This window comes from Girardinichthys multiradiatus, chromosome 8, assembly GCF_021462225.1.
Source record: "Girardinichthys multiradiatus isolate DD_20200921_A chromosome 8, DD_fGirMul_XY1, whole genome shotgun sequence".
In the NCBI taxonomy this organism is placed as follows: Eukaryota; Metazoa; Chordata; class Actinopteri; order Cyprinodontiformes; family Goodeidae; genus Girardinichthys; species Girardinichthys multiradiatus.
In genome coordinates this window covers 26,933,154-26,954,919 of record NC_061801.1, presented here as the reverse complement: position 1 = coordinate 26,954,919, position 21,766 = coordinate 26,933,154, and the positions used below count along the sequence as shown (strand labels likewise).

Genomic DNA, 21,766 nt, shown 5'->3' with positions numbered 1-21,766 from the left:
ATTAAAGCCTATACCCATATTTTTCTAACTTCCAACTAACTGCATTCTTAAAGATTAAATGCATAGATTTAAACCTTATCTTTTAGTGCTTGTTTAGGCCTTGAAAAGACTTTGTTCTATAGGAAACAATAATCAGTTTCAGCTTTTAGCTGCTATTGTAAAGTGAGCGTTACTGAAAAGATTGGGACTGAAATACCAAATCCTGTCGATGGAAAGAGCCCTGAAGGAAAACATTTTCATGCTAATAAAAAAGTCTCAAAGAAAATAAAAATAAAAAAATAATAATTTTTTATTTATGAAGGTGGGTCTTTTGTGCACTTTAAAAAAACACAATGTTTATTGAACAAAGTTTTAATATGTAAAATACAAAAAGTACAAATGAAAACACAATTATGAGACAATCTTGCTGTTCTCCTCAGATCTGGTTGCAAAAGAGTTTTGAGGATCACCACCTGCAGGCTCATCCCAAGCCTTCCGACATGTGCGCACAATCCACTCATGTTCCGAGTCATCTGTTAAAAAGATTTGATGGGAAATTCATAAATTCTTGTCAGTGTCAGAAACAAAGGTAATAGTAAAAGTTGCCTGTTTTGGCTGGTTTACAACATCCTGGATATTTGAGTACAAAATATTGATGTTGAACTTGCTTGAATCTTAGTCATACCCTATCATCTGTAGGTTCCACACATACTAAAACAAGAAAATGCCGAAATTGGTTTTTGGAGTGTGCTGTAGAACAATTATGATGCTTTTGCTGCATCTGGACTAACTTAGATCAGCTCTATTTCAAAATCCTCTTTCCAAATAAGGAATTGTGTATCCTTGACTAAATGTGTGAGTGTGTGAACGTTGGTACTTGGTTATTTTGTTTCTGAAAATTAAATCAAATTGTATTTTTAGTTCTTTGCTTAGCATTACAGACCCAGTTTAAGGACCGCAGGTCCAGTTCAACCTGAATTGTAAGTTCTCTACAGGCCTAACAGGTAATGAAAAGGGCTTCAAAAAAAATGTGAATGTTTATTTTTTAGTGAGTGTGCATTCAATCATTACATCAAAAACTAAATATGCATCACAAAAATATTAAAATCAAGTAGTGATGTGGCAAATCACTGAAATCCACTGCATTTATTAAGCATTACTAGACCATTTCCTTCAGAAATGGAAGGAAAAATGTTTTTCCACACATTTTATTTTTTTCCCAAAGCAAATTCCAAATTTTTCCTGGTTCTTGAAGGAAATCAACAATCTTAAAAAACAAAACAAAGAACTGCCTTCATATTCTGCTATAAATGGCTCACAGCAAGATGAGGTTGTGCTCATTTTGTGGAGCTCATTTTAAGAGTAACAATCAGTAGCTTGCATATTTAACTGCAGATCGTTTTGTGCGCTAGACTGCAGCACTGAAGTGCCATTCACGTCTTGGATAAATTTGTCAAAGCAAGATAAGCCTGACAATTAGAGGAAAATAACTTCTTAGAGCCACTTCAGACACCAACAAATAATAACCCACCAAAAATGGACGCCAATCTTTAAAAAAAAAAAACAACAAATGACCAGAGGAGCTGATAATAAACCAGTTTCTCCTTGTTAGACGGTGAAACGAGAAGCTAATTGCAGGGGAAGTGAGCTTTCTCTGGAGCGCGCGCAGCTGCACGCACTTGAGCCGCTCGCGGGCCTCACCACGGAGCGCGCGGGGCCCCTATTGTACCTACAGTGTTGCGGGTCTGCGGCTCGCGCGCTGATTGTGCGTAATTGGCAGCCAGTGGGCGTGGACGCCACCAGCCACTTCAAGAGCATAACAGCCCGGCTCTCCTCTCTACCTGCGCCGATCGCGAGGGCAATTGGGCGCTCTGTCGGCCGCGCTACAGCTGTCACAGCAAGCATTTGCCCCGTCTTTGTGACGTAGTTGAAAATGGGACAGGTAATTACTGGAGGCAATATATTCTCCGTGTTACTGACCTCAATTAGCCACAGCCTACAGCTTAATGATGATTAGATTGTGTCATTTTTATATTTTCTGTAATTCTGCCCTCTTCAAATTGTATAGCAGCGTTTATCTGAGGATTTAAGTCACATGTAATTGGTAGATTAAGTTAACTGAGGGCACAGGTGGCTGGTATATTTTAGGCTTTGCCATGCAGTGTATTAAAGCAGGGCATTTTTAGTCCATAAATATAAATAGAGATAAAATTGGTTATTTCGTTACTTGGTATCACATCTCTATATTTAGGGTTTCTACACATTTTTAATGTCCAAACATTATACTTTTCCAGACTGAGCAAAGTTCTCAGTCGCAAGTATAAATACTAGAGACTGTGCTAAACATGCAGGCACTGATCAGTGATTAGGCCCATCACCAATAAGAACTCTAACCATTTTCAGCGTATAAGTGTGTCAACCAACAGCATGTAGACCTACTTACATACACCTTTTCCGAGTTTATAAAAAATCAGATAAAAGTCAGGGATCTATGATTTGATGCAGAAATGGGGGTAATCTTAATTTATTTTCCAATGGATTCAAAACTACCGCTAACAAGAAACAGCAGATTTCTTTTCTCTTATTTATGTATTGTAGTCATTAGGCAAAAGATCAGAATGGGTCAAAATTGGAATTAGCCAGTCGGAACCACAGAAAACCACAAATCGGTATTAAAGAGGGAAAGTCTAATTAATGCACCTAATAAATACAAATGTCAACAATGAGTTTACTGCGGATTTTTCCCTCAGTGTCAGAATCTACTTATAAAATCTGCAGAAGCCGCTGGGTGGAAAAATAGAAGAATGAAAAAATAACGGAAGAAATGAAGGAAGAATGGATGTGGAAACAGGTGGATGCAAAAACAAATGAATTGATAAATAAATAAATAAATAAACTAATGGATGGACAGATGATGAACAGATGAAAGGCTAGATGGATTGATAAAAGAATTGTTCAGCGGATAAACATGATGGATGGAAGCAGAATTTGGACGTTGGACCAGGGAATTCTGGATATACACATTTTTTTCCATAATTATCCAGACCCGGAAAATACTAAAATCAAATTCCATACTTCTGGTATAAAGATTTACAATGGTCTTTTACACACATTCAGCAGTTTTTGTGGTTGATGCCAATCTGGACTGACAACATACACGCATGATCTTCATTCAAGGCACACAGGAGTGAGTGTGGAAGCGATAATGGCACCTTGTTAAAGTCTGTTTATCTTAACCCTCAAAACATACTCGGAGGGAAAAGTGTTTCCTTCCAGCCTGATCGCTGTTATTTAACTCTTGCACATGTACACAAAGACTTACACCCACCCTGGCTCAATTAAAAATCTGTTTTCTACATTTGTGGTGATTTGCATAAGTTATGATCAGGTTCTGCGGGAGGTGCAAGTGAAACTGAAACAGAACTAGAAAAGTTTTGACTGCGCCTGTGACAGTTACCGGAGGCACAGTTTAGCATCATTATGTGCTATTATCCTGCATGCACAGTTTGTAGAGGCACTACAGTGAAATCACAGAATATGTAAACGCAAACATTGGACAAACATTTAAACATGCTCACATGAGTCAAACGTCTCCCGCTTACTGTCAACAAATCAGCTGGTGGCTTTCATATCAGATTAAATTTACAAAATTATTAATTCATCAGCCAAATATCAGGGGATTAAGCTATTATTCTTGTTTTAGGGTGAAAGTCTGAAAGCTGTTTGAAAGGAGAGATTTTCCAAAGATTTTCTGTACCACTTCCCAGAGCCCAGGCTGATTTTATCTGTCTGTGAAACACCTCGACTAGACGGGGACAAAGGGAGCAGGCCAGGATTCGGTCACTGGAGGTGTTTTCCTTGGCAGTGGAATGTTTTCTGTCCACAATTTTAGATGGAAGCAGTCATTCCAGCAACAGGAAAGTAAGACAAAATCATATGGCAACACGCGGGCCACTCTGCTAAGCAGGAATACAGTAAAAACTAACAGGGAGCGTTTTTGTTTTGAAAATAACTCAACATGCTCAATCACATGCTGCTGGAGGTTTGATTGTGCAGATGTGACCTTTGTATCTTTTCTCATTCCTTTTAATTGCACAAATCTCAATGCACCTCAAATCCTAATGAGCAGCAACAAATTAAAATACAATTAAATATCCCAAGAGGTCTCCTTGAAACTAGATAAAGCTAACATTTTAATTTTTTTTTATTCCTAATTTAGTTTTTAATTTAAAATATTCATTTTGTTCAATGTGAGGGTTGTATTCCTAATTTAAATAAAGTTTATACAAGGTTTATGCATGCTTTAGATCTTTATCCCATGTGTATTTTAGGACCCAATTTGTTGTAAAAAAAAGGACCAATTAAATTAAAAGTGAGGCTAATTAGATTAAAGCAATTTGATTTAATATTACTTCAGATAGGCGTTTGAATGAGAATCAGCAAATATTACAACTCCTACCTAGTGGTTTTGCATGTTTAGGGCACTTTCTAATTGACTCGGGCTCTCAGCGTCACATTCAATGCTAGAGGTCAATGCTGATGGCAGTATTTAAAAATCAGGGCAGTCTGTAGCAACCAATAATGTCCGCCAATAACATAATAATTTTGGACATATTAAATGTAAAAAAATATGTAACAACTTGCCAATGATTTATTGAAGCCTTTGAGATTTTCATAATAATACTACAAGTTCATGGCTTGTCATTAATTAATTAATTGCTAATGAAGCTAATGTGGCAGACTGAAGACTTATTTTTAATGCAGCTGTACACCAAGACACTGGAGCCTCACTGACTGTATACCAGAATGACCGAGATTTAAAAAACAGCAAATACGGGCCTAACTTTTCAGCCATAATTATATGCCTACAAAACTGTCATCTCACACAACCAAAATGCCAACAAATGACTCACAGCAAGCCCTGCGGTGGACTGGAGCCCTGTCCAGGGTGTGCCCCGCCTCCTGCCCGTGGACTGCTGGAGACGGGCTTCCCCGCGACCCACCATGGAGGAAGCGGTATAGAAAATGACTGACTGACTGACTGACTCACAGCATACCAATCCTGGCTGCCCAGGCCCTCCTCCGGCTAATTAGTCAACAGATATTTCTGTTGTTGTGGCACCCTTGCAACCCTCAAGTGTTCTGACAACAGTATTAAGGCCCTCATCACATTCAGTCTCCTAATAAATGCTAATGCTATTTGGTCATTTCCTTGTCACTATCTTTATGGCAGGAATTCATTGTGGTGTGTTTCCCTCACTGCCCCCCAAACCATTACACTGTCCCCCAAATCCCATTAGAAAAGTGTTTGGTTATTTCCATATCTGTGTCATGTTTTTGTTTCTTTTTTTTTTAAACCAGTGCACTATTTCTTTAACTGGTGGAAAAATCTTATTCGAAGAACAAAAATACACAGAGCATTGAAAAAAAGTGGCACAGTGGTGAGATAAAGCCTTTAGGTTCATAAAGACTCCCTGCTGAAAATAGGGACACGCAAGGTTGATTTATTTGATTTATTTGAAATTACTTCATAAATCCAGTTAGGTATTTGAATCCACTCACTACTTTCAATTTCCTCTATATTTCCACATTCTTGTCCTGCAAGATGATATGTAAAAGTTGCTTCTGCAGTACTCCAAAATAATCTGTAACCACTTGGGAGATATTAACAAAAGATCCTATTGTTTTGCAGCTTGGAACCTGTCCAGGATGGATTGTTTGTCCATGTTAACGTTAGTAACTAAGGAGGTCAGGTTTGCTCAGTAAATTATGTTTGGCCTCATGTTTCCTAGTAACAACATCTATCCAACTTAACCGGGTGAAATTCATGTGAACTGCGTTGAAAACAATCTTTATCTGTACAAGCTAAAAAAAAAAAATATATTGGTCTTCACTGGCTTGAGTTTTCCATCGCCTCACATCCACAGCTGCATGGGGATCTCCTTCCTCTCTCTTGCCACAGTGAGCGCCCCCACTGGGAGGGCGGGTCTTCCCTGTGTCCCATCATCTTCGCAGTCCTCATCCTGGGCGGAAGCCACTGGGCAATAAATTCAGTCTTCACACCCACTCTGACAAATATGCTTTCACCTCCCAGGGTTGAAAAATAAATTCTTACAGGATACAGAAGCATTCCTTTCAAGAGTTGTATATCAGGACAAAAGGGAGTATACAAGCATAAATAGTGTTTGTCATCAGCCGCCACATATAGAGCACATCCCTCCGAAGGCACGGACACGACCAAAAACAGGCACACATCACTTCCACAGTTCCTGTTTTTCCTCTATGTCTATTTAAATCAAAGCGAGCATTGTTAAAAGGTGGTCTGTTTCTGTATTTTTTAGTCTTAGTTTCCAATTTTTTTCCATCTTGTTTTTCTGTAGCCCTTTTCCTCCTTATCTCATTTTTCTATTCAACTCTGTCAGAGCTATAATAGTAAAGAAGAACTTGCATCAGGAAGAATGATAAAAAGCACATTTTTGTGATCTTAAACATCTGACCTTGATCCGAATCTTGTCTTCTGCCTTTACATGTACATAAATGAGATCAGAGCGCTTGTGGAACTGATCTATTTTACATTGGAAATAGTTTATCTGAATACAAACCCTGCATAAAAACCCATTTAGGCTGCTTTTGAGTCATGAATAAACTTCTTTCAGGATTTCTATCTGAATGCATATTTGCATTTTTTTGGGCAAACAGCTGGAACATCTCCAATTCAGAATCAATCAGATGAAGATGAGACCAAAGACATTATGGTTGAACTTTGCCATACTTGAAAATGAGATATAACAATTTCAGTGTTTAAATACTTGCACAACACAAGTCCAGTTAAGAGACATAAACACTACTTAGATGCAATGCAAGAATTCATACTCACTATACTTTTTCTGATTGTGTGACATTACAATCACAAACTTTAATGCATTTTATTGAGACTTTATGTGATAGACCAACACAGCAAAGGGCATAGTTGTGGAGGGGATGGTTTTCACATTTTTCTGAATACAAATCTGGTAGATTCAGCCCCACTAATATGATACCCCTAAACTAAATCTGGTACAGCCAATCGCCTTCAGGAAGTGACCTCATCAGTGAATAGTGTCCACTGGTGTGTGATTTAATGTCAGTATAAATACAACTGTTCTGTGAAGGCCTCAAAGGCTTGACAGAAACCATTAATAAACAAACAGCATAATTAAAAACAAGGAGCACACCAGACAGGTCACGGATACATTTTTGGAAAGGTTTTAAGCAGGCTTGGGTTTTTAAACTATATCCTTAGCTTTCAACATCTCTCATAGCATCCATCCTTCGAAAATATGGAAAGGGTGTAGACCGACCAAGACATGGCCGTCCACGAAATCTGACAGGTCAGTGAAGAAGATCATTAATCCGATAGTCAGCCAAAAGGCCCATTGTAACTCTGGAGGAGCAGCAGAGATCCACAGCTCAGGTGGAAGAATCTGTGTACATGACAACTATTAGTTGTCATGATCTTTGGGACTTTGGTTTTATTTGTCATATGTGGTGTTCTTTATCCAGTTCATTATTTAGTTCTGATTTTTCTGTGTGTGGTTATCCTGATCAGTTTTTATTTGAGATGTTTAGCAATTTCTAGTCATTTTCCCCTGAGTTCCTCCAGTCATGTTCACCTTACAGCTGTCATGCAGTCTGCTGCTTAAGAATCACCTGATGCTGGTTCCAGTAATCATCTTCCTAGCATTTAAATAATCCTTTGCTCAGTCAGTTCTCTGTCAGACTGGTTTTGCTGTTTCCTTCATGTTTCCCACCTCTGCCAAGTAAGTTTGTCACCTTTCCTCAATAAACAATCTTCAACAGGATCCTGCCATCCTCTTGTCTTCATTTGGTTCTGACTTCACCTCAAAACATGACATTAGCTGTGCACTTCAAAAACTGGGCCATTATGAAATAATAGCAAGAAAAAGCTACCGTTGAAAGAAAGCCATAAGAAGCCCTGTTTAAAACATTACTCACACCATGTAGGAGACACAGCAAACAAAAAGAATGTGCTTTGGTCAGATGAGACCAAAACTACACATTCTGGCCTACATGCAAAATACTGTGTGTGGAGGAAAACTGATAAACAATGGTAGTGGCAAGCTGTGGGGATGCTTTTACAGGTACAGGGAAACTGGTCAGGGTTGATGGGAAGATGGATGGAGTTAAACACTGGGAAATAGTGGCAAAAAGCTGTAAGAAGCTGAGAACGACTTTAGACTGAGGCCGAGGTTCACTTAACAGCAGGACGACAACCCAAAACAAACAGCCAGAGCTACAATATAATGGTTTAGATCACAGCATTTTAAGGTTGGCTCAGTCAAAGTTCTACAGTCCTCAACGAAGATGTCATAGGTTTGAATCCTGACCCTTTCCAGCTTGTGCACCCCTCTCTCTCTTTTTTTTTTTTTTATAAATTGTGCACCACTTTGTGTCGTTCCATCATATAAAAGCCCCATAAAATACACTGAAGTTCAAGGGAAACAAACACTTTTGCAAGACACTGTAATTGTGAAGTCTGATTGAGCTTTTTTTCCTCTGGATCACAATGTTGAAATAATTACTCCCTACAAACAATGCCTCAGCATTGTCATCTCCTGTGAGATCCTGAGGCGAGCATCGCGATCATTTTCTGTAACATGTCTCAGCATATCTGCGAGACTTGATGAACAGAGGTCGACAGAATTAGCGAATATCTCTTTGGACACCTGACAGACTGCATTTACTTTAAATGCTGGGCATTGATTCAGTCATAAAATGTGCTTCCAATGTTTCCCTTTGGACAAAAAATGCCTGTAAAAGCCTAACCTGTCAGACGACATTACTCAGAAATTTCAAATCAGATAAAACAAGAACTCGTTTAACATCACTCCATAGGTTCATTTTGATCAAAGTTGCTAGACCAAGGAAGCTTTCAGAGTATAGGCAAAGAAAAAAAGTCCTGCTTAAACCGCATTTAAAACAAGTTCACTATACATGAAACTATAGTAGCTTTAGCAAGGCTCCACTTTACCATAAAATCTGCGTCCAGGGCAATACTGTCACTGTTGCCACTTTAAAATATTCTTCCTCTAATCCTGTTGGTTGTACTTTCAGAACCAGAGCAATACAGCTGGACCTCTTCCTCTACGCTTAAATCTCTGTGCAAACCCTCGATTCTGTCAGTCAACACCTGCTCCTTTACACCAGTATTTAGAAGTCTCACGATATACTATAATACAATATGATAATTAATTTTAAAATTAGATTTCCTCATTGTGTGAATTATGTAAAGATAAACTTCTAAACTGTTTCATTTATTTAACTTTTTATGACTGCATTAATCAATTTCACTTTTTAAATTCAAATTGAGTCCCATAAAAATCTAATTTAGAAAGAGAGACATTCATTTATCTATCTATCATCTATGCTTTTCCTTTGGAGGCTTGTGGGGGAGTGGCAGCTAGTGCCTATCTCCAGTGGTAGTTGGCTGAGTTTTGGGGTACACCCTGGACTGGTACAAAACAGTACAGAAACAGTACAAAAAACAAGCACCCACTTACTCCTAAGAGCATTTTTAACATGCATGTTTTTGGACTGTGGGAGGAAGCTGGAATACCCAAAGAGAGCTCTGACATGCGCAGGAAGAACATGCAAACTCCCTAGACCAGGATTTGAACCCAGACCTTCTGGCTTCAAGGAAATTGTACAAACAACTGCTCCAGTGTGCAGCCCACTTTCATTGAGACAATCAAAAAAAGATCTACATTTTTTTCTGACATCTGAAATTGGAATAAAATGGCTATGCAATAAAGGATCCTACAAAGCAACATTGTCCCCACTTTAAAATATTTCTTGCTCTTCCATAAATAAATAACAAAAAACATGTTCAGGACTGAAAAAGGGGAATTGAATGAATAGCAACGTTTGTGTCGTATTTTTCACTAGGTCACAAAGATTTAACATGCACCAGTGTATCGCTGAAAGGTGCTTCACAGGACAAAAAAAGAGTGTGTACATAATTTGAAATGGAAATTCGTGCTTGCTCTTGACTTTCATCTTTTTAATTTACTTTGGCAATGCAGGCCTCGATGCTTGGATGTTCCTCACTCAGGCCGAGCCAATTTGGCATCAGGTTTGTGGAAGAAAAATGCATCAACTGAAAGGACATGAGCTCAGTTCTACTTTCAAGTAAAAGTGCAGTTACACTGCTACACACGGGCTCTTTCGTTCATGGCAACAGGCAATTCATAAAACATGTGACTGTAGTATAATACTGAATGCATCCATCCAACAGGAGATTCATTTTGACAAGGCTACAAAAGTGATTAAATCACATTTTTTAACTTTTTAAAATCACATTTGTTTTACCTGTATTCCTGAGGAATCTGCCAGTGTAGGAAGTGACAACTCTGGAGTTTGGGTCATAGAAACCATCTGCACAATCGTAGCAGCCATCAGGAATAGACGGTGGTGGATGTACATTAGTCAGCTGAGTTTCTCCTGTATAAACAGAAAGGTTGTTAACCACTAAATAACATTTTCCTTGTGTTTTTCTACAGTCATAATGTCAGCTTGAATGGAAAAATAATGTATGATGCCACTGAACACCAACAAGGTGACTCTTCCTTGAATACTTTCTAATGTGTTCAACCTGTTTTTTTTTCATACAAAAGAGGGAAACGTTCCCAACCTTTAAAGCAGTTATGAAATATTGTTAATGACAAAAGCAGATGATGGAGTATTGTACAAATAATAGCTGTCACTCCATCAAAGATTGCAAGTAATCGGTCCAAGAAATTGCCAATAATGTTTTTCTAATATGTCAAACACAGATGATTTTGGGTTTTCATCATCAATGATAACAAGTGTAGTTGAAACATTCCATAAAAATCAAAGACTGAGAATAAGCTTTGGGTTCCTTGACAGCCATCACTTGCAAACAGAATCTGTATATCACAGATAAATGGCTTGTGAGCCACAAATGTGACATTAGTAGCTATGTAGTAGAGCAACACAATATATTGAAGCACAATATGAATATATATATATATATATATATATATATATATATATAATAGCTAATATGCTAAAGCTCACAAAGAGTTGTAAGCACATAGTTGTGAAGAAAAAGAGCAAGAAAAATCCTGTTTCCTGTTATTGTGCAGTCCTAACAGCTTTCACAGTTTTCAGCTATTCATTTTTAATAAGTGGTACTTTGTACATCACAGTCCTAGCCTGGCAGCCATTAAACCTTTTTCACATGATGAATTTAAAGGAGGCACACCCATCTCAAAAACTGGAAAACATTTCACTTCCACCCAATGTCCTATTTATACCGTGTGAAATAAATAACAAGTGATGTACTGTGCATATAAAGAAAAAGTAAATAAAAATATTTCTGTTTTTTGAATAAGCTGCCTTACCACTGTTGACAATCAAACATTGTATTTGAATACATTTTCATTACTTATTTTTTAATTTGTTTTGTAATTTATTGGTATTTCTTTGCTGATTTTGATTCAGACATTTCAACATTTTAACCCTCTTGCCTTCACCTTACTATGTGTATTATTTTGTTGCTAAATGATTTGCGTGTTTGTAAGGTAGATGAACAGAGAAGAAAAAAAAAAACGGAATCAGAGCAAAAACATAAATTCCAACCTGCTGGTCTAAATCCATTGGATCTTTCGCTGTGGAAACGCCGGTCATAAGCATTGCAGTAGTCCCAGTTGTTGTCCTGGTACTGCAGACCATCCGCAAAGGTAAATGACCCCTTGGGAAAGAGAACGTCAAAAACATGATCCCTCATTAATCAGTATGTTTTGGTGTAGCTACTTCACTTCTTTTGATAAAGTGCACTGATTTCTGGTATGACCGGACACTTTGTTTTGGAGATGAAAACAAACAAGTAAGCAAACATCAGTTTCAATGATGAAAGAAACAACTCCTGAACCAGTCAAGATAATGCTCAGGCTGCTGTTGAAATTTTTCCACATGAAGACTCCTTTGACAGCACAAACAGTTGCCTGTAAGGTCTTGAGGGTTATCCTGCATACCTTAGACAGGGTTTCTGAAGAGATAAATAGCTGCTGAGGTTTTCAAATGTCAGTTTTCATAGCTTAAAGCACCACAAAAGAATTTATATTTCCCCCTATTGTCTTTAGCTTGAGACAGGCCTCTCAGAGATGGCTATCTCAAACATTCTGTATACATAACCAGCAATATATGCAAAGTAATTAACATTTAATGCCTTGCACAAGAATTCATAACCTTTCAACCATACTCTTAAATGCATTTTAAAGGAATTGTATGAGATAGACCAACATATCGAAGGTCAAAATTAATGTTTTCATATTTTTGGACAAAAAGTATGTCTTGCCAAATTATTCAGGAGCCCTGAGTAAATACTTTACAGAACCACATTGTAGTGTAATTACAGCTACAAGTGTTGTAGTGTAGAAACGGAAATATTTGCCCACTCTTCTTTGCAAAATAGCTCAACATCAATAAAGTTTTATATAAAATATTCTATTGTACCTGTGGCTGTATGTTTAGGGTCGCTGTTCTCCTGGAGGGTGAAAATCCTCCCAAATCTAAAGTTCTTTGCAGCCTCTAAAAGAGTTTTTTCCAATATTAGCCTACAATATATTTTGCTCCATCCATTTTCCAATCTACTCTGACCAGCTTTCATCTATCTGATGAAGAAAAGCATCCCTTAAGAATGATAGTGTGGGGCACAGTGCTGGTGGTGTAGGGGTTAAGCATGCGACCTTATGTAGATGCATCCTGTTTCTCTGTTAAACATTCAATAGAGTACAAAACAACAGCATACAGATGTTGCAAATGCACCTTTTTATTTATATATGTGTATATTGTACATTGTAAATATGTATATTCTGTAATGCAAAAACAAAACCAAAGAGCAAAGTGTACCGGAGTCAAATTCCTTGTTTGAATGTATGAACTTGGCAATAAAGCTGATTCTGATTCTGGACCTGGCAACCTTTGCCAAATGTGTCCCCCTTTCTCTGCCCCTCTTTCCTATCTGCCTACTATTGAAAAAATAAAGGCCTTTAGTGCTGAAAAAATATCCTTAAAAAGAATGATAATGTCATCAATCTGGTGGATGGTGTATTACTTGCTGTGTTAGCCTTCCTCCACACCTAGGTTTTTGCATGCAGGCCAGAAAGTTTATTTTTGGATACATCTGATCAGAGCACTTTCCTTCACATATCATTGCTGTGTCTCCTACATGGCTTGTGGCAAACTGCTGGTGGGGCTTCCCATGGCTTTCGATCAACAATGGCATTTTTCTTGCAACTTTTCCATAAAAACTAGATTTGTAGAGTGCATGACGAATAACTGTCCTGTCAACAGATTTTCCCAACTGAGCTATGGATCTCTGTATCTCCCCCACACGTGTGAGCCTCTTGGCTGCTTCTCTGATTGCTGTTCTTTTTAGGTCATTTTAGGTAGATGGCCATGACTTGCTGTGTCTTCTCCTACATGGCTTTTGCCAGTTGTACCATAAACTTAATTTTTAGATCATTGATTGAACAAGGCAAGGCAAATTTATTTGCATAACACATTTAGGCAACAAGACAATTCAAAGTGCTTGACATGATGAAAACATAGGAAAAAACATTAAAAAGTACATTGCAGTGGAATAATAAGAGAAGTAAGAAAAAAAGTTGGACTACAGATTGAAATTAATGATATTTCACAGGCAACTCTAAACAAATTGGTTTTTAATCTTGATTTACCCAGGGATTCAGCATTTTTGCATACTTCTGGAAGTGTGTTCCAGATTAGTAGAGCATGGGAACTAAATGCTGATTCTCCATGTTTGGTTTCTATTTCTGGTGAGGCAGAGTAGACTTGAACTAGAAGACCTGGTCTGGAAGGTCTGAAAGACCTGGTCTGGAAGGTTGACACGACGACAAACAAATCTTTAATGTATCTTTGTGCTAAGCCATTAGGTGACTTTTAAACTAGCATAAGTATTTTAAAGTCAATTCTCTGAGATACAGGGAGCCATGACTTCATAATTGTTTTTACTTTCTTTTTAGTGAGAATACAGGCAGCATTCTGATCAGTGGTTTCTAGCTGTAGTGACTGAAGCTGTGTGCTGACTATTAATCGCTCTTCCTTTAGTCCAAAAATGATGACGTCAGTTTTGTTTTTATTCAACTGAAGAAAATTATGGTACATCCACACATTGATTTGTTCTAAGCATCTGTCCAGTGCTTGAATGAGTTCATAGTAATCTAGTGACTTTGTAATGTTGAGATGTATGTCATCTGCGTAGTTGTGGTAATTTATCTTGTAGTTTGTTATTATCTGATATTGGGGGAACATGTAGAGATTAAATAGAAGGGCCCAAGATAGTGACTTGGGGAACATCGCATTTGACTTTCAGTTCTCCGTAAAATCCTCAAGCTTGGGATATAGTTTTAGAACTCAACCCTACTCACCTCTCCATAACTTTGTTCAAGACCAGTCTGCTGTGTTACTTGGGCATCATGATGCAATTTGTTCACTAACATTCTCCAACAAATGTTTGAGGCCTTCACATTACACAGGTGTAGTTAAACTGAGATTTAATAACACAGGTGAACTCTGTGGGGGCATCTGATTAAAGAGACTGAATATATGTGCTTCCCTCTTTTTAAGGTTTAATGGTATTTGTAAGAATATGTGAAACCTATGTATCCATTTTCTTCCACTTTGAAATGTTGTGCTTCTTTATCTTGGACTATGGTAAAAAATCCCTATAAAAATGTGAAAACGTTAAAGGGGTATGAAGACACTAAAGTTCATGCTTTGGATGAACTGATCACTTGCTAATAGGGGAAATGGTCATTTAAAACCTGAAGTTTTTGAAGTAAAATACTAAAGGAGAGAACTTATAAAGAAATAAAACAAAACTTTTGTAAATGTAAATCTTTCTTGTGCTAAATTCAGCTTATCTAAAGACTCTTTAAAAGAGGGCTGGCACTAAATGCAGGTGCAACGTAGTATGAGCCAAGATTTACCATGGTTCAGAGCCGCCAACGTTTAAAATAAAGCACAACTGCAGCAATGATAAAAAAGTGGAATGATCGCTTTAGTTGCAAAGCTCGTGAAAGATCATATCAGAGCAGGGAAGAACAAAGCATGATCCTAGAAAATAATGGGAGCAACATAATTACCCCAACAATAATGGTGAGTGATTGCTAAAAGGGAACAGATGTAGTATTAAGTATAACCAATGCGAAACACAGTCATGCATGTGGATGGATGCAATCTGAAATTAAAGCAAGAAACAGACAAAGACTCACAAAGGCTCACCTGTTTAGCTAAGCCGTTCTCCCAGGTGGCTTCATATTTGCTTCCATTTGGAAAGAACAGCAAGCCTTTGCCATGAAACATCCCATCTTTCATTTCTCCGACATACTTAGTGTCTGTGAGAAAGGTGTACTCACCTTCACCATCCATCCTAATGGTAAGATTACATTGTCAACTACATTTTTCTTTCGACAGCTAACTTCCTATAATTACTAATACAGTTTTGCTTTGGTTTTTTATGATATTTACCTTCCATTTTTTGTACTTCCTTTGTAACTGTTTCCAATAAGCTCCATTAGTAGAGGTGACTGTTTCGGTTTTTTTCTCGAGAAACCAAAATACAAAAGAAGCAGAAGCAGAAGAAAAGGTAGTTGCACAACGAATATATAGTGTTACAAGCACAACGCAAAAAGAGTTCCCTTAACAGTTTAGAACGGAGAAAGTTTAGAACGAAGGAAAGAAAGCAAAAGAAAAAAGATGGTTAGTGTAGTGTTACCATGACAACTGTACCGTAACTAGCCGGCCGTTTAATTTTTACTTTATGTGCAATTTAGGCTAGTAAGAAACAGTTTTTAAGCTATATATTCTACTGTACGATTCCAAACGAATACATAAATAAATCTAGAACGAAAACATTGTCATCGAAAAAAGATTAGCAACTGCAATTTTCATATATACAACACAAACCTTACGAAGAAAAGAAAGGAGATGTTACCATGGAAACGTGACAACGGTTAAGCTGTAGACAAAGGATTAAAATAAAAAGATGTTAAAGATAATTTGTTTTTATTTTCATAAAGTTTTGTTCATCTCAGTCAAATTCTTTGAGATGTCTACGTAGTTCGTGCGTGACGCGTCATCAGGACGCCCCAGACGACGTAAACTGACCTTCTCGCGGCCTCGTTGCTCTCGTCCCTGAAATAAACGGGGGAGGACGTTGGATGGTTATTCTCAGCGGTGTTTGATTTTAGTTGCTTGTTTTAGAAAACAAGCAGTTAGCTATGCCGACAACGCTGGAAATTCCGACGTTGCATGAGCTGAAGGTGGATGAGGTGAGCAGTGGTTGTTGTTACTCAGAGAAGAAATGCTAGCTAACTAGCAAGCTAACCGGTTAGCTGCTAAAACTGTCCAAGTAAAGTTATCACAGCGGTGACAGTCACTTACAAGGACTGCGAGGTGGAATATGCATGAATGACATAACTATGTGCACGTTCACCAGGCGCAAAGTACCGGGAAATTATGTTTGTCCTTCGGAACTACGTTAACGGGTGATAAGGTTGGTGTGTGGCTCGACAAACGGATCACATTCCACACACTGCGTCCTACTAAATGACAATAACTTCATAACAACTACTTTCAAACGTTTGTTTATCAAGATTTGCGTTGAAGTGGTTTCAATTTGATTAAAAAAAATATGTCCTTGAAAGTCCGGTCATCGCTTTAAGTAGTTTAGGTCATTGTCAACACTTCTAAACGAGATAATCCTGGATCTTTTTTCCACTTTCCTTATTTCAATAGTTTACAAAAAAAACTAGGTTTGTTTAATTTTTGCAACACATGACGGTTTTTGTATTATTGAAAAGAACAATCCATTATTTATGTAGCAAAACGTATCATTGTTTTTTTTTTTATAACTGACAGATGTAACTGTGGATTATTTGTATAACAGTAATTGCAAGCATTTTTTTTTACTCATTTATTTGCACTTCATTGGGTAACATATCTTACATAGATCAGTATTATTTTTTGCTCTTTGCTTAAGCCTTACTTAAGAAATTGTTTTTATTTATTTACATATAGAAAAGAAAGACAGTTTTGCTGCTTGTTGCCACAAATGTACTTTGTTTACAATAAAAGGCACTTGTGCAATTTCATAATTGTTTATTGGTATAGGAGTGTCAACTTTAACTCAGTTGTAAAGGATAGTGTATAACAAAAAGGAAATTGTATTTTTCCCTTAACACACTTTGACACAAAGACATGTATGGAAAGATATTTCCTTGTCCTCCTCACAAAAGTGTGGGGGCAAATACACCATGAAGCTATGATGTGATCTGCACCCTAAAATAATTATCATGCAGTTTTATATAGTTTTTGCAAATAAATATACTGCAGCAAAGAAAATTAAGGGAAATATAGTTGAAATATAAATTATGTTCTAAAGAAAAACCACTGGATCAGTTCAAATTTTCAATAAAATATTTCTTGCATATTCTAAATTGATCTTTCATGTTTGCAGCAAGAAACTGGGTGATAGAAAAAACTGACATTCAAAAAAGTCGGTTTTAAATTGACATTTTCCATTGTACCAGAAACAATGATAATATTTTATTTGCTGTATTTTCTACATGACAACTAACCCAACAACAACAACTTTAGTTGAAAAGAAAAATGTTGTGGATCAAATAGCTGAAAGTTGAATCCACTGCTTTGTTAATCTGTTGGGATGAAAAAACAAAACCAAGATTGCGTATCATTTTATCAATGTCTTTTGTCTAATATGGTCATTTCTCCTTGAACGAGAATGTAATTGAATAAAATTAAAAAACAAAACACAAGATCAAACTGTCAAAGACATATTCTAAAATTTCTAGATCTGCATTGAATAAATGCACCTTTTTTTAATTGTCTTTCCTGCAGCAAAAGTATTATTCTATGTGAAAAGCCTAAAAAAAGTTGTTTTTTGTCTTTTATTGGCCACATATTTTTCTTAACTCTGCCATGTTTTGTCATTCCTCTTTGCTTTAGATAAAAGTGTCGTCTGCAGTTCTAAAGGCTGCTGCCCACCATTATGGCTCCCAGTGTGACAAACCCAACAAGGAGTTTATGCTCTGTCGCTGGGAAGAGAAGGATCCAAGGAAGTGTCTAGAAGAAGGGAGGAAGGTCAATGAATGCGCTCTAAACTTTTTCAGGTAACTTCAGTTATTCAACATTTTGTGTTTTTGATGCCTAATCCATAAGAACTGAAACAGTGCCAGGCTTATATGGAAACCATGTACAGGGGTTACTTGACTGACTGGTTTATTAAGTTCATAGCTCATATTTAAGGTTAAATAATAAAGTTTACTTCACTTGTAAAATAGCAGTCTTTCTCATTGGCTGCAGGGGTGTCATTGTACGCATTTGTTTTGGCTTTTAAGAAGAAATATTCTCATGATATCGGAAAGAATTTAGTACTCCGTTGATTATGCAGAATAATTACATTTTCAGAGTTAAAAATTGCTCGCCTGTTGTCATCTGCAAAACTGAACCTAGGTCCTATAGAGAGTGATTAAAGATGTGGCTGAACACTGCTGCCAGCAGAGAACAGACTTTTAAGAGTCCATGGGAAACTGGTCATCAGAGGTTTGTGTGTTTCTTACTCAGTGATGGACATGTGGGAAGAAAATGTGGTCTGAAGTTGCAAACGTTCCTGCTAGGCAGTTGTTCTTATGAGCTTTGAAGCTGTTATGTAGACACAGAAGATTTAAAAAGTTTCAGGTTTGGTGTCTTGTTCTGCAACTAAGCTTTTCAGTGTATCATGGGATGTAGAGGTTAGTAACTAAATGCTGGTGCTGAAAGACTAGGAGAAAGAGCTGGAGTGAGACTCATAATGGTCCAAAATGGATGGAATATTTTCCAGTTGTGAATTTTCATACATTGCTTATTCAGGAGGCCGTGACAAATATGAATTTTTAGTTTAATGAAACATCTGATTATTTATATGATATTGTGGAAATCCAACCTAAACAGTTTATGTGGTGTTTTTTTTATTATTTGACAAATTGCTAAGGGCCAAGTTTAAATGCTGTTTATACAGTAGCTATCTTTAATTTTGAAAGTGGACCCACATTTGTGCAAATATGGTGATAAAAGGCATTTTGATGATGAATTTCTGCTTCAGGTCATGAAGAAACATAATTTTTATAAAAGCAAATTGACCAACTTTGATTTTCTTTTTGATTCAAGTTTCTTTAAATGTTTAGAAGGTACTTGTAATTTGTTGAATGATCTTAGTTTGATGCCCATAGGGAGAAATGTTTTTTAGTTCCTTAAAAAGCCTTTTTTGTTCTGCCTGACAGCTGTGAGTCTTATATAGGAATAGATTGTAATATACCTGTATGTCTGTATGCATTTCAGACAAATCAAGGGAAACTGTGCCGAGTCCTTCACAGAGTACTGGACCTGCTTGGATTACACCAACTTGGCAGAACTACGCCACTGCCGCAAAGAGCAGCAAGCTTTTGATAGCTGTGTCCTTGATAAGCTGGGTTGGGAGAGACCTCAACTGGGAGATCTATCTAAGGTGAGCCATGTACTGTGGGTTCTGTTTGTGCTGATTATACACACCCAATATGAACATTGCACCATCTGATAACCGTGAGTAAAGATAACACTTTTTTATTCTCTAATGGTTTTACAAAATTTTACATGAAACTGTTTAACAAGAGGCGACTGTGGTTCAGTGGGAAGAGTGGTCATCTTGCAATCCAAGAAGTTGTGGGTTATATTCCAGCTTTTTCTTGCTACATGTCGATGTGCTGCTGGGCAAGGCATTTAATTTTAAGTTGCCTACTGATCTGCGTATCGGTGTGCGTGTTTGTGAGTGCGATTGGGTGAATGAGGCTCCAGTGTAAAGTGCTGAGAGTGGTTCGTATGACTGGAAAAGCACTAAATAAGTTCATCCATTTTAAAATGGATGGTAAATACCATCCAACATGATCTAATTGCATTTGTCAATTAACAATCATAATCATGTTATCTCTAAAATACATTTTTACCTTAATTTTGATATTTGGATTTAAAATGAATGTCATAAACACCAGCTAAATTTAGTGTCTCATTAAAGGGATTTTTAACTTTGTGCATAGGCGTATGAACAGTTGAGTTATTGGAGCAACTGCTCCTCTATTTTTAAGTGGGGGAACAAAAACAGAAGATTTCTCCTGCCCTCAAAAAACTCAGACCCTCCTCTGCAATCTGACAAATTTGTTTCTAGTAGTTCTTTTCATTGTTTTTGAACTTGCAAACTAAAAATAGATATTTGAGAGAATTGCTAAATTTAGGCTCTTCCTTCACTTCAGAGGTGGTTCCCTCAAGTCAGTCTGATTTGGAAATAAGTCGTTTCATCCCAATGTGATCTGTCCAGTATTACAGTCATGGGAAGGAAAAATAAATGACTCTGAATTGTTTTTTAAAGTTTTATAACATCTTTGTCATTCACGTAAATTGGCCAAAAAAAAAAAAAATACGGGCACTTGCGATGAGGTGAAGGCTGCTTGGGCCTACCGGTGTGCTGCAGTAACATGTAGGTGTCATGCAGTCTGTCTGCAGCTCCAGTCCGTTGAAACAGCATCTTAGTGACTTCTTTCTGCCTAAACCTAAATGTAAACTCTTTAAATGGTCTAATTAAATCAGCACATATCCGAGTCAACATAAACTGGTTAAAAAAATAAACAGAAGCAAACGTTTTTAATTGGGGAACAAACTCAGGATCTTCTGCCCCCAAGGTATAGTGTTCCTTTTTTCTAAGCAGAAACAGAACCTTTTTAATACCTTTGTGTACCTTGACACCGGTAACCGACTCACGCCTGTTAATAGTAGACTTTGCATAAGGAGGTGGTTGCATCTGCAACGAACCTCTAACAAATCTTTGAAAATGTTTTTTTTTTTTGACAGGTAACCAAAGTGTCAACCTCGCGGCCTCTCCCAGAGAACCCCTACCACTCTAGACCTCGTCCTGAGCCCAACCCGGCCACCGAAGGCAAACTGGAGCCTTCCAAATATGGTAGCAGGTTATTCTTCTGGAACTGGTGAAACAGCTTCAGAAGGAGAAAAAAAAAATCAGTCACCATCCAAAGTCATGGGTTCTGTCCAAAAAGAGCAAGACTATTTGAGCATCCATATGATGATGATGATGATGATGATGATGATATCAGGTGGTTGAAATCTCTAAGGTGTGAGCACAAGCGTTTATGATGCTACTCTTTGCAACCTTTTCTGTGGATGTGCTTGGATTTGGACAGGATTCATGTCTATACAGTCTTTTTAAAAGCTGTGCCCCACCAGCTTTGTCAAACAGTTTGATGTAGGAAAGAAAAATGGATGATTGGGACAACAAAATAAATCAGTTTCTGCAGCTTTCCTAAACATTTCTGTAAATGTAATGATTATACAAAAACAGCAAGTCGTCAGATAATAAAGATTTAAATTATAATTCTGGAAGTTTTTTTGTGGTTTGCTTATTATTTATTACTCATATGACCCTAATTAAACTTTCTCTAATCATAGAAATATCAGGTATTTTGAGCCCTAATTGCAGAGCTGTGTTTTGTCAAAGATTCAGGCTGAAGTGAAAGGTCAAAGCTCAGGGTTAGTACCTGTAGCCAGCGAGAGCGGCTTCTGCTTCCTCCCTTTCTCTCTGCACTCTTCCTGCTTCTGACCTGGACTGGAAGAAGACCAGAGGGGCAGTGTGCACAAA

The 21,766-nt window shown here is 37.4% G+C and overlaps 2 protein-coding genes across 2 annotated transcripts; one reads left to right on the top strand and one right to left on the bottom strand.

Annotated features, from left to right (window-relative positions):
- Positions 1-271: 271 nt before the first annotated feature.
- On the bottom strand, positions 272-15,958 carry morn5 (MORN repeat containing 5). Its single transcript, XM_047372760.1, has 5 exons — positions 15,556-15,958; positions 15,310-15,457; positions 11,641-11,752; positions 10,348-10,479; positions 272-512 (listed from the first exon to the last, which is right to left on the bottom strand). The coding sequence occupies exons 1-5, from the start codon at positions 15,600-15,602 to the stop codon at positions 391-393; spliced, it is 561 nt and encodes a 186-aa protein (XP_047228716.1). The 5' UTR covers positions 15,603-15,958; the 3' UTR covers positions 272-390.
- A 202-nt stretch (positions 15,959-16,160) lies between these two features.
- Positions 16,161-21,502, top strand: ndufa8 (NADH:ubiquinone oxidoreductase subunit A8). Its single transcript, XM_047372761.1, has 4 exons — positions 16,161-16,358; positions 18,055-18,218; positions 19,426-19,591; positions 20,965-21,502. The coding sequence occupies exons 1-4, from the start codon at positions 16,308-16,310 to the stop codon at positions 21,100-21,102; spliced, it is 519 nt and encodes a 172-aa protein (XP_047228717.1). The 5' UTR covers positions 16,161-16,307; the 3' UTR covers positions 21,103-21,502.
- Positions 21,503-21,766: the final 264 nt, after the last annotated feature.

Excerpts from the sequence above, each read along its gene's own strand:
- ndufa8 (XM_047372761.1), top strand. The coding sequence starts at position 16,308 with ATGCCGACAACGCTGGAAATTCCGACGTTGCATGAGCTGAAGGTGGAT. Across the intron at positions 16,359-18,054 it reads ATGAGCTGAAGGTGGATGAG|ATAAAAGTGTCGTCTGCAGT; the intron begins GTGAGCAGTGGT and ends TCTTTGCTTTAG. Across the intron at positions 19,592-20,964 it reads AACTGGGAGATCTATCTAAG|GTAACCAAAGTGTCAACCTC; the intron begins GTGAGCCATGTA and ends TTTTTTTGACAG.
- morn5 (XM_047372760.1), bottom strand. The coding sequence starts at position 15,602 with ATGGAGCTTATTGGAAACAGTTACAAAGGAAGTACAAAAAATGGAAG. Across the intron at positions 15,458-15,555 it reads GGAAGTACAAAAAATGGAAG|GATGGATGGTGAAGGTGAGT; the intron begins GTAAATATCATA and ends TCTTACCATTAG. Across the intron at positions 513-10,347 it reads CAGATTCCTCAGGAATACAG|ATGACTCGGAACATGAGTGG; the intron begins GTAAAACAAATG and ends TCTTTTTAACAG.